A 15,047-nucleotide genomic window follows, 5' to 3' on the forward strand; every position below is an offset into this window, starting at 1 on the left:
GGGGTGACCGCAATGACGACCGCAAGGTTGCCCGCGATGACCGCGATGGCGACCGCGATGGCGACCGCGATGGCGACCGCGATGGCGACCGCAATGGGGGCGGACGCGACAGCGACCGGGATGGCGAGCGTGAGTGCTTCCCGGATGGAGGCCGTGGCGGTGAGGATGACGATGATCGGCGCCCCCCGCCTCCTCCCCCGGGTGGCTCCCCGTTCGGTCCCTACCCGATCCAGCCGCGCCCCGGTTTCCCCGGCGCCCCGGGTGTCTACCCTCCTGCTGCCTTCCCCCCAACCTTCCCCGGAGCCTTTCCCCCTCCTCCTCCTCCTGCTCGTGGTCCCGATGATCCTCGTGGCCCCGATGGCCCCGATGGTCCTCGCCGCGGTCCCGACGGAGATCGTGATGAGGCCAAGAAGACCGCATAAGTCGGTATCGCCCGGCCTTGCAGCCATTCATCATACTCGCATATGCCCGTGACACATTGGCACCCGTTTATGGGAAGCGCGAATAGTTTGGTAGAGGATTCGCTTTGTATTTACTCTTGTTTTGTCTTTTGATGGAATACCTATGTGGCACACACAGTGGTGTTTTCTAGCACCCGATCGTACCCTTTCGCGAAGGGCCGTATCGTTGGGTTTGGAGACTAGGAATACGATAATTAGTTAATACATGAATGCTTTAACTCCGAACATCCCTGGCTCGTATGCTCTTGTTGCGCAATCTAGCGGAGCAGGCTCTCATCATATGTACTAAAACGGCGACGGCTTTGAGGATACAAATAGCCTCATCATCAGGACCGTGATTCAGGGCCCTTTGGTTTTATGTTCCGGTAGCTTCCAGTACATTACGAGGTACCCGTAGATCGTCAGAACCCATTGGCCAAGACTAGAGCCGGACGAATTATGCATCAGAGAATTGCATGGCTTATCAAAGGAGCTTATAGGTAGATCGCCTCCGTCTTGATGACAGCTTGGCATCAGTTATATGGGAAAATGAGACGATGTGGGGATTTGCGCCAAGACGAATGAAGCAAGTTGCCATATGTAAGAAGAAATCATAATGTAATGACATTGCGCAGGTATAGGTATATCAGCCCTTTGGTATTTACTGGGCTTGAATATCGACAAGAAATAAAACACGCCACGTCTCGACCATCACTGCCACAGCCATGGCGTTAGACAGTAGGCCAGCCACCGGACCAGTTGATGACGTTCCAACCGAACTGGGTCTGGGAGTCGGCAAGGCCAATGTCGGTGTTCACTACAACATGTTAGGAGGCAATATACACAAAAGGCAGCACTGGTGGATGACAACTCACTATAGTGGTAGTAAAGAACGGCACCACGCTTGGGATCGGCCAAGACACCCTGGCCACCAGGAGCGTAGATCTTGTTGTGGCTGGCGAGAAGGAGAGTGCCGCCGCCGCTGGTGCAGCTCTTGCCGCTCTTGTCAGTGTACGGGCCGTTGACCGAAGATGCGCGGCAGACGAAGATCTTGTACTCGTTGCCAGGAGTGGGTCGCTTGGCGTCGAGACCGCAGCAGGAGCCGGAGCTGAAGAAGGCCCAGAAGGTGCCGCTACGCTCGTAGACGAAGGCGCCCTCGACGGGCTGGGGGGAGGTTGTGTTGAAGATGATGTTGTAGGGGTTGCCGTCGGGCTTGGTGGCCGCCGCGTTCATGGGAACCTGGAAGATGTTCTGCCAGAAGGATCCGAAGTTGAGGTAGTACTTGCTGCCGGACTTGACCAGTTGGGCGTCGATGGCGTTGTAGCGGCTGCCGGCTTTAGAGGCAACGCCGGTGGCACCTTGGTCGGTCCAGGAGCCGAATTCCATTGTGGGCGAGGTAGCATACCCGATGGCGGAGTTCTGAGAGCCGAAGGACGAAACGGTGTAGTAGAGAATGTATTGGTTGCCGACCTTGCTGACATCCGGGGCCTGCAAGATAACATGATAGTGAGCACGCGTTATAGGAAATGGGTATTGGTTGATAGTTTCAGCCGCCACTGGTGGAGACCCAGCTGTGGACTGGTTCACACAATGGCCAAAGTGATAAAACGGAGAGGTTCAACGTGACATACCCAGAGGTCATTATTGCCCTTGAGGTTGATCTTGCTGCCAGCAGGCAGAGCAGCGCCCTGGTAGGTCCAGGGGCCGACCAAATCGGGAGCTTTCCAGATGCCGATCTTGCTACCGGTTTCGAAACGGAAGTAGGTGCCGTCGTCGCGACGAACGACGGAAGGGTCGTGACTCCAGCACTGACCCGAGCAGGCGCCGGGGTTGCCGTACGCTTCGACGGCGGCGCTCAGCAGCGCGGCTGCGAGGGAGAAGATGGAACCGACGCGCATGATGACGAAAAAGAATGACCTAGAGTGGGAGAAGAACAGTCGGTGTAACGATCAAGGGGCGAGGCATTCACCAAGGTGGGAGAAACACGATCCATATAAGAGAAACTATGAGTCGGACGGGACCCGGCTGACTGCACTGGAAGGGGCCGAGATCTCATCGTTCGAGCTCCATCACGGAGGTTACCAGGTTGTCGGGGAGGGGCTCGAAAGGCTATGGAAGACAGTCCACCCGTAGCCCCTATTGGAGGAATCTGGCCTGGTCGGCTGGGACAGCCCTAGCTGGTGATGGGACGACGGGCAATATACTTGGAGCACGCGCCAGGGAAGACTCCATCAATGAGATGAAGGGCTAGTTTGAGACGACGTTGCAGTAACCCGATCTTGCATATCGGGCCACCGTAAGTGGGCGGATTGGAGTATCGCTAGTGCCTGACAAGGGTAAATAAGCAATGAAGAATGGGTATGGGAAATGGATGTTTGGGTCGGTAGTGTCGAGGTCCATCAGGAAATGCCGTGGCGGCGTCGAGACGTCCAGGTAGTAGTGGTTGCCGAACGGCCGGACGAGATTAATCAGCTACTTGACAAGAGGTGAGTAGTGAGTAGCGGACCAGCAGGGAAGGGAAGAGATTGCGAAACCTCTTCGTCTGACTGGTGCGCATAGGAGGGCTTATCCGTATAACTACAGCGTATTCCGAATGTTCAGGAGAGCAGACACTCCACTCCGCCGGCTAGGTATTGTGCCAACACTGTCGCGTCACTTTGGAGTTGGGGATTGGCTTCTCGTAGGGTCGAAAAGCTGAGATTACTGAGTGCCGTATGTGAGCCTGCAGCTCTGCGGGTGCTTTGCATGAGAAGGGCAGAATTTCCCCGCGATTCCCGGCACAATGCCGCCCTGGCGGCCTTTCCCGTTCCTGTCTAGGCGGGCGAATCACTGCCGGTCGTGCAAAGTTCGACAGACATCACGAAGGGCCCAGGTTGTACGGATACTCGAAGATGGTCTAGGCAGGCGTGGCTCTGCGAACAGTCATCATTTACGGGAGTGAGAGACGAAAGACTCAAAATAAGCCCTTGGAAGATGAAATGGTTGATGAGGGCAGAAGCGCAAGCACTCAAAGCATGTGTGGAGAGGGTTTCGGGCAATGGAAATTAGACGGGTCGTATTGCTCTGAGTTGAAACTCTCTCAAGCATCCTTATTCCTCACGAGAGGGGTTGTTGTCCGTGGTCCTCCCGCCAAGTTCATGTCCACTTGCAGGGGTCATGCCGGATTCGCCATCGTCAAACAAACGATCGAGGGTTAACAGGGAAGTTTGCCCGTTATGGTGGCATCGCATTTGGAGTCCGAGAGGGTCCGGATTTGCTCGGGTTGATAAAGGGGCTGTATCGCAGGCAAAGTCGAAGGGCATTGGTTTCCCCGCTCCCTTCAAGCGGACGCTCCATCGTCCCAACTCCTCAGTATTACGCTTCTCGAAAATTGATACGGCCTTTTGTAAACCTGACGTGGTCCCCTCACGTTCGGTTCGTCGTCTGGATCAACGTGATCAACACGATCAGCGATATTCAGGTGGGCGTGAGGAACATTATTAAGCTTGTTGCCTCTTATCGTGCACGTTATTCAGTGGAGATTGGCAACGTGTTGGGCAGAACCCCGGCTCACGTGGGCCAAGACAGGGAGGAGTAATCCGGCAGCCCGTTTGTGATTCCATGCGCGGTCTGTCTTTGGTCGGAACTGGCCAGATTCCTGACTCGAGAGGTGGGTGAGGTGGCTTGCTTTGGTGCCAGTTGATGCGCGTGATCTTAGTTTCTATTGCAGGACGACATCCAGACAGTCTCAAGGGAAACTGAACGCACCTCTAACAGCATCCCAATGTGATGATGGATCGCGTTGATGGATCACGTCGATGGATCACGACGCATTTGGTTGCCGGATTTGGCCTCGGACTTGGAGCATCGGGCAAATAGTATCGGAGGCGAGTGGATTGAAACGTGTGGATATTGAGTGGGAATAACGTGGGTGTTGCGTGGATGTGGCGGAAGAATTATCCCTAAGGCCGTCTCACATATTTTTCGACCAGTCGGTGTCAGCCCGCAACGTTGTGCAGGGCGGTGAGCCGAAGCCATCGCCAGCGCCGTGCGTCAACCGCGGCGATCACTCTCCCCATCGGCCGGATGATTGCCAGACAATGGGTGGGGAGAGAGAGAGAGAGAGAGAGAGAGAGATCGTCGGAGCTTGCGCTCCGCACAAACGCCCCGAAGCACCGACCGAGATTGCGGCGTTCCACCCTTCTGGTCGGTGGATGCTCATCAGCGGCCGATTATGGCCGGTCGGGCTGCCTTCTGTCAACCTTCTGCCGGCCCTTCCCGTGCTTCCGGTGCGCTTGACGGCCATACTGGAGGGGGCTGAGGGCCGATCTCCAGCCTCAGAACCTGTGAGCCAAATGAGGCGCCACAGGGGATACGTCCTGAAAATGGATGTTGCTGTGCACACTTCCATGCGGAGTCGAAGACCAATGTAAGAATTAGATACGACAACTGAGATGTTTGTACTTCCCAACCTTGGAACTCGGTAAAGGTGTAGTACTCGGCCAGTTATATTGCTGGGCCTCGACAACGAGGAGTTTTGGGTTTCGGCCAACTTGGCTACTGTTTGCTTCCTTGAGTCCCTGCCGGGGGAAGAGCAAACACTCGCAGAGAAGAGTGGCTGCAAATGCGGGTCCTTCAAGTGTCAAAAGATGCCGCAAGAGTACGATCCGGAGAGAGTGGTAGTGGCCGAGGGATGACATGCGTCTGGGCGGTCCGTCAACAGAGCAAGCCCTTGCCCCCTCGCGTTATGGGCTCGTCGCCGTTGCCTACCTTTATTAAGGTACCTAGCAGTGGTCATCCTGGCATCCGTCGTTTGAAACGTGTAAGTTTCGAAGAGTCAGAATAAGCAAGTTGAGTTTGACAGGAGATTGTGACAGGCAAACCATGAAAGGTGTTGAGATGTACTAAGCATCAGTGAGTTTCGATATTGCCCCTTGGCCTAGGAAGCGGGCAGGGTTCATGGTGTTTTGGTCACCGTTCGTGCCCAAGGTGGCCATATGGTTGTCGGCGATCGGCATGGGCATGGGAAATGCGCTGGACGGGGCGCCGGTGCGTCTTGCGGTCCCTTGGCACTCACACCACCACTAGTGTCTTACTGAAATCGAGACCCCCAAGGCCGAGGGTGAGGCGTTAGGGAATGGCGAGCCCGAGGCTCTGGATCCATTACGTTACGAAAAGTTGTCAAAACCCAAGCTCACAAGCCTTATCTGGAGACCCTGGCAGAACTAGCCAAAGCCAAAACAACCTCGGAGCCATGCTCGCACGCGTTTCTCACGCGCAGCGTGGGCAGCACGAGGCGACCGCCGTTCCGCTGGCTTTACTGTGTGAGATGCAGCCAAGAGTCCTTTCTGGCGTGTTCGGTTCCATTGTTTAGCCGGCGTTGCAAATTGCGCACTTGTTTCCATTCTGTCGAGGGTCGGCTGCACTTGAATCCGCCCGTGGTACGCTTGTGGTCCAAGCAGATGTTAGTAGAGTAGGTTATGGTTCCTCTGAAAACTTCAACCGATTGCGCCCGTCGTATTCTACCCGTGCGGCGGATGGACCGTTGACTGAGCTAGTGCCTCAGCTTCGGCCTTGTGAGAGGTCGAGCACCTCCCTCCCTTGCTGGGGGAGCAGGAGGGGAGATAGTTCGAGGACCCCTAGACATCGGACGCGGGGAATGTTATGCTTCCAGCGATCAGAAAACCATGGAGCGGGCGGCCGTCAGGCTCGTCAAACGCTGTAGATGATCGGTCAAGGAGCTGGTCCTTATCACCACGCATACTCTCACTACTATCGCAGATGCTAGATACCTGTTCGGGGCTTCAATCCGGACCTAGTGCTTTCTCGTCTTCCTCTGTTCCATTCCAAAACTCCGGCGGCCGCCCAGGTGCAGTTCATCGCCGTACCTAGTAGTCCCTCAAGGGGCAATCGTAGCGAAGTCGACGCAATGTGGCGTTCCAAGCGTCCGGGTAAGTCTAAGACTCGGCGTCAACAGAACGGGGGGAACTATGGTACCTAGGCTCGATATCGGCCATCCGTCGAGCTGGCTGCGCCCGTCCACGCTCTTTTGGCAGTTCGGGTCCCAAGCGGATAGAGCAAGGTGACCCCTGGCATAGCAGAAACCGGTGGCCACAAGAAACAGTCAATGTTCTTGGTTGGCCATGGATCGATGGATGCATGCACTGCGCGTGGCATGGCACGGTGCAGAGTACCTAGGGTATATGGCGTTGCAATGGCCGTTAACGAAGCCAACAGCTGGGTGTGCCAATGCTTGCAGCTGGGAGCTTCTGGATGGAGGCAATGGAGCGATGCAGCGGAGATTCGACACAGAGGCGACGAGCGACCATTCGGACATTAATGCCATCCAGTCTTGGGCCGTTCAGGAAGTTGAGTATATCACTGCTGGGTGGAGGAAAGGGGGGGGACATGGATACACGGCAGGGCTGGACATGGCGCACCGGAAACAACGTCTGTCTTTGAAAGTTCGGTCAGCCCTTGGGGCGGACTGGAGCCACTGGGCCCCATGCTGCCATGCTGTGGGGAGGATGAAGGCCAAGTTCACCTGCATTAGTGCAACTGCAAGGGGCATCTGCTCAGAGTTGGTTTACTGATAAGGACTTTCTTGTTTCCAACGGTTGCTGCTGACGAAGATGTTTCTCTGTTGAAAACAGATGAGCGAGAAAGGGGCGCTGGGTCTCGGGTGGGGATACAAGAGGGACAGAGGTTGTGATAGTCCCGAAACTCAGTCGCCCGTGTTCCATCATGGAGGCTTTGCCTGGCTGTAAGATATTGAGATGTACAATGCCAACAACTGTTGGTGGGAGGGAGGGCGAAGGCTTCTTCTCGCCTAGTGTAAACGCCATGGATCTGCGGATTGTGGACCAAGAACCAGGTGTCGGCGGTGCGGCCCCCCGAGGATACGACCCAAAGGGTTGGGGTAAACGGGTATATTACAATATTTCCAGTCCATCCCATGCGTGGAGGTGAATGGAAGCCTCGGATGGGCGGATGCAGCGAAGTTAGGGTCCGATGCTGGAACCGCCAGGAGATTGGTTGCTCGGTGTGGAATCGAGTAACACTGAGCAAGCCAGTAGAGTTTGCGGTCGATTATTTACTTAACAAGCAATTTCCAATGCTCAACCTATTGGCGCCCAAGTGAGAAAAAGTCAAACCAGAGCGCGACGACGAGCCACATGGAAGGCCGCGTTCTGCTCCGTCAGAGTTGGGAGCGTCAGCGATTCCACTCGGCCATTCGGCATGTCATATCCATCAAGCAATCAATCGAACCAGATCAATCAGCAACGATACAACGGACGGTCGAACAAGGGCGTGAATCCTTTGGTCCCAATGCGTGCTGCAGTGCGCTCCTAGTGTATGTACACCCAGAGTGGTCCGTCGCGCTGCAGCAATTCGCTCTCCACCGTGACGATCCTTGTCCTGGCCGCTGGCCCTTTGCCGGGACCCCCCTTGATGACTGAAGCTGCGGGTTGTTCCTATCAGCATCGACTGGACGTGAAAGGTTCTGGAGCTGGATGCGGCGCCGGCATTGTATGCACCATAGCCAGGCGCCTGCGCCGGGAGAGGCAAAGGGAAAGGGGAGGTTCTCAACGTTGGGTATTCCCTCTCAGGGAGAGCCTCTCCCATACTGATGTAGGTATACCGGGCGTCCTTGGGTGTCGACAACAACAACAACAACAATAACAACCCGGGTGCCCCTAATGCAATGCGATGTGGTGCAATGTGAGATCGATGCACAAAGTCAAGCCCCTCCTCGCCAAGGCGAAGGAAGCAGAGGAAGCAACGAAGGGCCCAGGGCGCAAGGGGAGGAACTGAGTTTGGCTAGAAGAGCAGAAACACGGCGATGATACTGGGGTGGTCCGCGGGCCAAGACAGGATTAACCGAAAAGAAAGTAGTCGTCCAACAGTCTTGCGTCTTCCCCGAGCTTACACTACTGTGGACGTATGCAGACGAGACGCGACTGTGGACAGGGACGGCTTTGGATGCCCGGTTCAGTAAGGGCTGGATCCGAATGGCCCAAGGAGTCGTGAGGCGAGGTACCGACAGCTGCAACGGGCGACTCTCTGGTCGTCCAGTTGCGTACCAGAAAACGATATTATCTGGGTGACATGTCCCCCCCCTTCCGCGGTGTTGATGTTGCCGCCCTTCTCTGTTCCATTCTCTCTCTGCTTCTGCTGCTTCCACGACATCGTGTCTTGGCGTTGCTTTTCAGTGATATCGTCGTTGTTGTTTTTTTTGCTGGGCAGGACTATCACACAACAGCCCACGGATTCGACGATCGTGTCCGAGACGCAAACCGCCTCTTCGCATCACCGAGCCGGCCGAACGAACGATAGTCGCGTACGAACGGGCGCTGGGCCGGGCAAGTCACTAGGATATTACAGGAGCGAAGGAATCTTGCAAGGAACATCCTGAAAGGTGGCCCGAGAGGTTCCCCAGAAAAAGAACGACGAGACGGCGAACTCTGGACGAATACCTATATATCGACATCGGACCACCATTGGGATACCAGCGGCTGCGACTGCTGTTGTTGTCGTTGTTGTTGACGGTTTGCATCGAGTCCAACACGGTTCTCGCACGACTGGACCATCTATATCTCTCGCCCTCGAGAAACCGACACTTGTGAATGTAAGGCCACACACATTCTCCGGGGGCATCGCGCTCCCATCTCGATGGATGCACAACCAACCCCCTCCCCATTCTCGTGTATATGCGTGTGTAGTATATGTGACGGAGCTGACGAAGTGTGTGCCTCAGTTAGGGATTCCCAAACACACTGAAAAGAAAACTCGAAAAGAAGCAACGGCGAGGAGAGTCAAAGAGCAGAAAGAAGAGAAGGGGAAAAAAAGAAACAAAAAAGAAAACAAAAAGCCACAGCACAACGGCCGCACCCGCCCATGACAGCGGGCGCAACAGACGCACGACAGACCTAAAACGGGTGGCGGTTCGCGGCACGGCAGCAGCCCCCAGGCGGCCATTGGCCCCCCCTCCCTTCCCCCCGCCGTCCACTGTAGTGTAGGCAGCAGCGACCCCACATCCGCCCGCCCGCTCGCATCGCATTTTCATTGGCTTGTCCGCTGTTATCGGAGGCTCCACATCAACCCCCAACTGCCCGATTCGAATACGTACTCTCTGTACTGTGCTGTACCGTGCTGTACTTAGTGTACTGCACTGCACTGCGGCTTCGTTTTCCAGGCGACCGGTCTTATCTTATCTCACCTTTCACGTATCTCACTTACTACATTCGTTCTCTCTTGTCACTCACTCACTTACTCACTCACTACTTACTACTCGCTCGCTCACTCACTCACTCACTCAACCTCGATCTTCGTCTCGCCTTGTCGCAGAGTGCACTTTCGTCGTGTCACGCGACATCGTTGTCGACACCACCCGTAGCACCTCGTCTACAGCCAGAAGACACCGCTTCTGCACGGACATCGGTCGCCCCTTTTGCGTGTGAGAGGCTCCCTGTGGGCTACGGCCTCACCTCGCTCGTCGCCGATATCCCGCCGCCAACATGTCCGGCCGAAGCGCCTACGTGCGCAAGAAGATTACACAGACCGAGAAGGAAAAGGCGAGAGCCAGGGCGAACGGTGGTGGCATCGTGGGAGACCATGACGACCTGTTCATCCCGGAATTCCCCCTCCCGCAGACGGGCGCCTCGTTGCCCGTCGGCACCGGCATCGGCACCACCAACGCGCGCTTCCTCAAGTTCTCGGAACCCCCGCGCGACGTCAAGCCCGGCACTCCGAGCATAGGGAGCGGCAGCGGGAGCAGCGAGGGCGGACGACGCGACGGCAGCTCCGGCCCGCTCGACGACTTCGCCTACGCCCGAGCTCGGAGACCCACCATCAAGACGGAGGACGTTTCCGGCATCGAGAAGTCGGGACTCCGGAGCAGGCTGGACAAGAAGAGTGAGGACGTTCGGAGGGGCCTGGCCAAGACCTTCACCTTCAAGCGCAAGGACAAGGAGCCCGAGTTCCGCCCCGAGTCCGTGGCCACCGTGAGGCCCGGCCAGCACCAGCACTCAGCCCCAATGTCGCCGGCCGAGGAATTCAACTACGAGCACTTCAACGTCGATTCAATGCAGCAGATGCACATGCAGATGCAGATGCAGATGCAGCAGTTGCAGATGCAGCAGCAGATGCGCCACCAGGACATGGACCTGCCCACTTCGCCGCCCCCGGCATCCAAGCTGCCACCGGTGCCGACCACGCCGCCCATCAAGCGGTGGATCGGCGCGGGGAGGCCGGTCCAGAGGTGGAACAAGCTGCGCAAGGATCCCGAGCTCTGGGACCCCAACGGGGACGTCCTCGTCTTCTTCGGCCACAAGGGCCAGGCGCCGCGGCCGAACCCGTCCTTCAGGCTGTCGTCGCACATCATCGAGGCGACTGAGTCGAGGTACCTCATCACGCTGCTCCGGGAGGGACGACGGAGGAGGACATTTACATGCCGCCCTCGCCCCAGGGCGCGCCGCCCATGCTGCGCCCGCACATGCGCGGGGGCCAGCCGACGCCGCCCATCTCCGAAGACCTCGGCGAGGCCGACGGCCAGATTTCGTACGAAATGTACTTCCCGACGCCGGCCAACATGACCAAGACGGAACAGCTCCGGAGCCACATCACGACGAGAAACATATTCGCGCTGCTCTACCACGCCTCCCTCGTCGGCCTGTCGCTCCACCAGGCCCTCGCCGACCTCCACATGCGGCTGGACGCCTACATGCCCCCGGACTCGGACAACGTCGGCATGATTCTGAATTACCTGTCCGCTCGCGGCATCGACGACGTGCGCAACGACCCGGAGACGGCCGTGAGCCTGCTGGCGTGGTCCGAGGGATCCGCCGTCCGGTGGGAGGAGGGGTGGCGGGAGAGCTTCCTGCACTGCGCCGGCATGTACAGCCAGCTGGAGCAATGCGCCGACTTCAAGGAGCTCACCCCCATCACCCGCGCCCTGCTGGAGCGCGCCTGCTTGGAGACGCAGCTCCGCGTCCAGGCGGCGGAAGAGCGGCTGTCCGAGTTTCAGTACGACGACATGTGGCCGCCGGCCGCCGGCAGCAACGGCCCGGCAAAGGCGGCGGCGGACCGGCTGCAAAAGTTTTTTCTGGGCCACTACATGCGAGCCCAGGGATCGTGGCCCCCGGCGCAGGCCACCGGCCTGCCGGACTCGGACGGCGAGGACATTTGGCTGACGAGGAGCGTGGCGCAGTCGTTGCAAAGGGACTTTGGCGCCCTGTACGACTACCTGGTCAACCGCGACATCGTGTGGGACGTGTCGGAGGCGCGGTCGGAGCGCAAGTGGATGATACAGAGCGAAAAGGACAAGGGCTTCGACGCCGACGTGGACATACCCATGACGGACATGCTCGTCGAGTACGACAACAGGCTGCGGTTCCCGCACATCCCGCACCCGTACCCGCTGGTGCCCGAGTCGATCCCGCCCGCGCCGACGGCCAAGGAGAGCTCCATGTTCAAGAAGAAGAGCGGCGCGGCGGCCAACAACGGCGGCCGCGCCGGGGCGCTGGAGCGGCGGGTCCAGCTGGCGTACACCGAGGCGACCAACATCTACATCCTGGGGTCGGACTTTACGCAGTCGGACCTCATTGACGCGTACGTCAAGTTCGAGAAGGGCGACAACATCACCGAGGTCGACCCGGCGGTGGCCCGACGGGGGCGGTGGGTCCTCATCTACGGCATCCTCCAGACGCTGGCCAGCGTCTCGGTCGACGCCCCCTACGTGCGGTACCGCGCCGACGTGCCGTACCACCTCTCGCCGCGCCTCAAGGGCACCAGGGTGCCGCCGTGGAAGGGGTCGAGCACGCCGGACGAGGCCTCGCACGAGCTGTCGCACTGCTGGGCGGTGCAGCACACGTGGAACACGCCCAACAACAGCGGGGCCGACAGCTCGGGCGGGTCGGGCAGTAACAGCCCCGTGCAAGCCCACGCGCGGCCGTTCGCCTACCCGCGGGGCCCGCCGTCGACGGCCTCGCGGGGCTCGGGGTACCAGACGCCCGGCACCCGCTCCGTCCACTCGGCGGGGTCCGCGCCGCCCTTTGGGTCGGGGTACAGCGTCGTCAGCGAGAGCGACACGGCCAGCAGCGTGCGCACGCCGGCGTCGAGCCGCGCGGGGGCTGCCGGCACGACGACGACGAAGCGGGCGCAGTCGCGGGACAACGCCAAGGGGCTGGGCGGCGGGCCGGGCAGCATGCGCAGCGCCGCGACGTTTGGCGCGCACAACGACGCGGGCAGCTCCCACGGCGGGTACGCGCGGTCCGGCTCGTCGCACCCGCACGACCAGTCGCTGCCTCTACCGGGCAACATCATGGGGTCGGGGGCGTTCCTCGCGCTCGACGACCTCGTGGAGAGGCGGAGCACGCGGAGCAGCGGCGGACACGGCCGGCGAGCGCGGGAGGGGTCCGAGACGGACAACGTGGCGCCGCGGATCCGCGACTTTGACCTGGATGTAATTGACGACCACGAGCCGTGAGACGGCCGGGATCGGAGCTCGGATGGAACGTGTAGGTGGGAGACGGAGAGAGAGAGAGAGGAAGAGAAAGACAACAGAGTGCGCCTATAATACATGACGGGACGACAGGACCACGTTTAGATCACGCATGGGGCCGGGCCGTGGCCACGGACGATCAAGAAAGATGAGGGCACGAAGCGATATGGGATCACAGCAAGCGGGATATCGGACGGAGGGGGGGGGGGGGACGGGGGGACATGGGTTTTCTTTTGTCGATTTACTGCTGGGATGAAGAGGGGTTCTTTGTTTTGTCGCCACAGACATCAAAAGTTTTGGACATGGCTGTACTGATCTAGAGAGATACCCAGCAACTCTGCACCTTTTGGCCCGTGACTAAAGAGAAGGCGTGTACGAGTCGGGGTGTCGGACGTCCCGTCTTTACCGGCGACAAGATATGATGAGGCAGGCATCGGTTCGATGGAGGGCGTCTCATAGGAGCGGTTACATAAAACAGTCTGGCATTCGAAAACAGCATTGCATTGCATTCGAGAGTGACTCATTGCGCCCGTCGCAGCCGTGAATGAAAACTGGAGGATTACTGCCCGGCGAGCCAACGTCCACATGACGAGGACGGACTCGCACGCCCGCGGGGGGAAGCAGAGGCGAGCTCGGTGACGTGGCCCACTCGGCCGACGATTTGCGCAGAGCGGCTCCCGGCGGCTCGGGGGATGGTCACGACGATTCCTAAAAGCGGCATCGGTCGGAAAGCGGTGTCGAAGATGGGAGGGGACGGGAGAAGGGCCGGTTTCCCTCGTCTTGGTAGTCTCCACGTGGGCCGCCGCCGTTTGGCAGCCGCGGCCGGCGATGTGGAGTCAGGTGGATGGGAAGGGGACCTGGAGGTTCGTGGTGGGGACTCGAGCTGAGCGAGTCAGGGGATCGCAGTCCGCAGTCGGGTCCAGGCCGGCCATTGTGCACCAGCCACCTCATCGGTCCCCACTTGTTTTGTTTACAGGTACTCCGTACCTATCCTGAATTTGTTTCACGACGGCCGAGGAAGGCACTTCCACGTCGTCGCTGGGCTTGGAAGGATGGGCGAGGGAGAGAGAGGGACGGACACAAACACTACGATGTGAGGGGAATGGAAAGAAGGGAAAGAAGGAGATCGTGACCAGCCCCGCCGGTTTTAGCTCACACCTAGTACCATACATAGTACGTGCCATGGTAGTTTCCCGATTATTCACAGCATACATAGTAGTACTACACTATGTATTTTGTTGGAGGATGGTGCAGTGGGAAGGCCCAGCATTGGCTGGCCGGGAAGTTGGTGCCCCACCATTGCTTGTGAGCTGGCTGTTGCCGTTTTCTTTTCGGTCTGGCTAGGATCTGCTGGCTGGGTAACGGGAGACCGGGCAAGTACCTACCTAATTCGCGACTGTATCTGGTTGTCAGCAGGGTGACTGTGTAAAGGCACCCTGCCAGCGTCCAATGCCAGGAGAGACCCTGAAACGGCACAGGAAACAGCAGGAAAGCATGGATTCTCTTCTTCGTTCGACACTACCTACAAGCATCGAGATGACTCCTCCCCTTTGACGTGTTGTTTCTGTGGATCGCCGACAGTTGGACTCGTAGCTAAAATATATATATATATATATATAATGAGTACGTACTATGTTTCGATCGAATTACCGACTCGACAGAGGTACAACACAGCAAAGAAGCAGAAGAAGCAGAGAAGAAGGAAGGGCGCAGATGACTGAAACGACATGGTCTCCCCGGATTGACGGGATTGGCAGGATGGACAAGGCAGGCGTCTACCTGTACCGTAGACGGGCGATGATGAGCGCATCGTCCGGGCGCTGGATCTGTAGGTACATCCCACTTCTGCAAAGGCAAGCCTTCAACTGTAAGATGACGAGCACCCTCTGTTCGGTAGAGGACAGACACACGTTGACGACCACGAGCGCGTCAATGCACGTACAGGTGTGTACTGCGCAGGACTGCGTAGGACTGCGTAGGACTGCGTAGGGTCTATGTTCTGCTACCAACGGCAATTGCAGGCAGAGAGAGTGAAGAGCCCGAGGTTGTGGTGGCGTCTCTGTCTCTGCCTTGTCCAGTGGAATGTACGTTCATCGTACATATGTACAGTGATTACATCCATAGCA

The 15,047-nt window shown here is 58.2% G+C and overlaps 2 protein-coding genes across 2 annotated transcripts; one reads left to right on the top strand and one right to left on the bottom strand.

Annotated features, from left to right (window-relative positions):
- Window positions 1-1,171: 1,171 nt before the first annotated feature.
- Window positions 1,172-2,338, bottom strand: ColSpa_01524 (putative arabinan endo-1,5-alpha-L-arabinosidase C; the record flags this gene model as incomplete). The annotated part of the gene is made up of 3 exons (XM_049267736.1): window positions 1,172-1,257; window positions 1,316-1,928; window positions 2,072-2,338. The coding sequence occupies 3 exons, from the start codon at window positions 2,336-2,338 to the stop codon at window positions 1,172-1,174; spliced, it is 966 nt and encodes a 321-aa protein (XP_049123693.1).
- A 7,599-nt stretch (window positions 2,339-9,937) lies between these two features.
- ColSpa_01525 (uncharacterized protein) lies at window positions 9,938-12,906 on the top strand (the record flags this gene model as incomplete). The annotated part of the gene is made up of 2 exons (XM_049267737.1): window positions 9,938-10,735; window positions 10,822-12,906. 2 exons carry the CDS (start codon window positions 9,938-9,940, stop codon window positions 12,904-12,906), a joined length of 2,883 nt encoding a protein of 960 aa, XP_049123694.1.
- Window positions 12,907-15,047: the final 2,141 nt, after the last annotated feature.

Source organism: Colletotrichum spaethianum (genome assembly GCF_022836535.1).
Source record: "Colletotrichum spaethianum MAFF 239500 DNA, contig03, whole genome shotgun sequence".
NCBI classification, from domain to species: Eukaryota; Fungi; Ascomycota; class Sordariomycetes; order Glomerellales; family Glomerellaceae; genus Colletotrichum; species Colletotrichum spaethianum.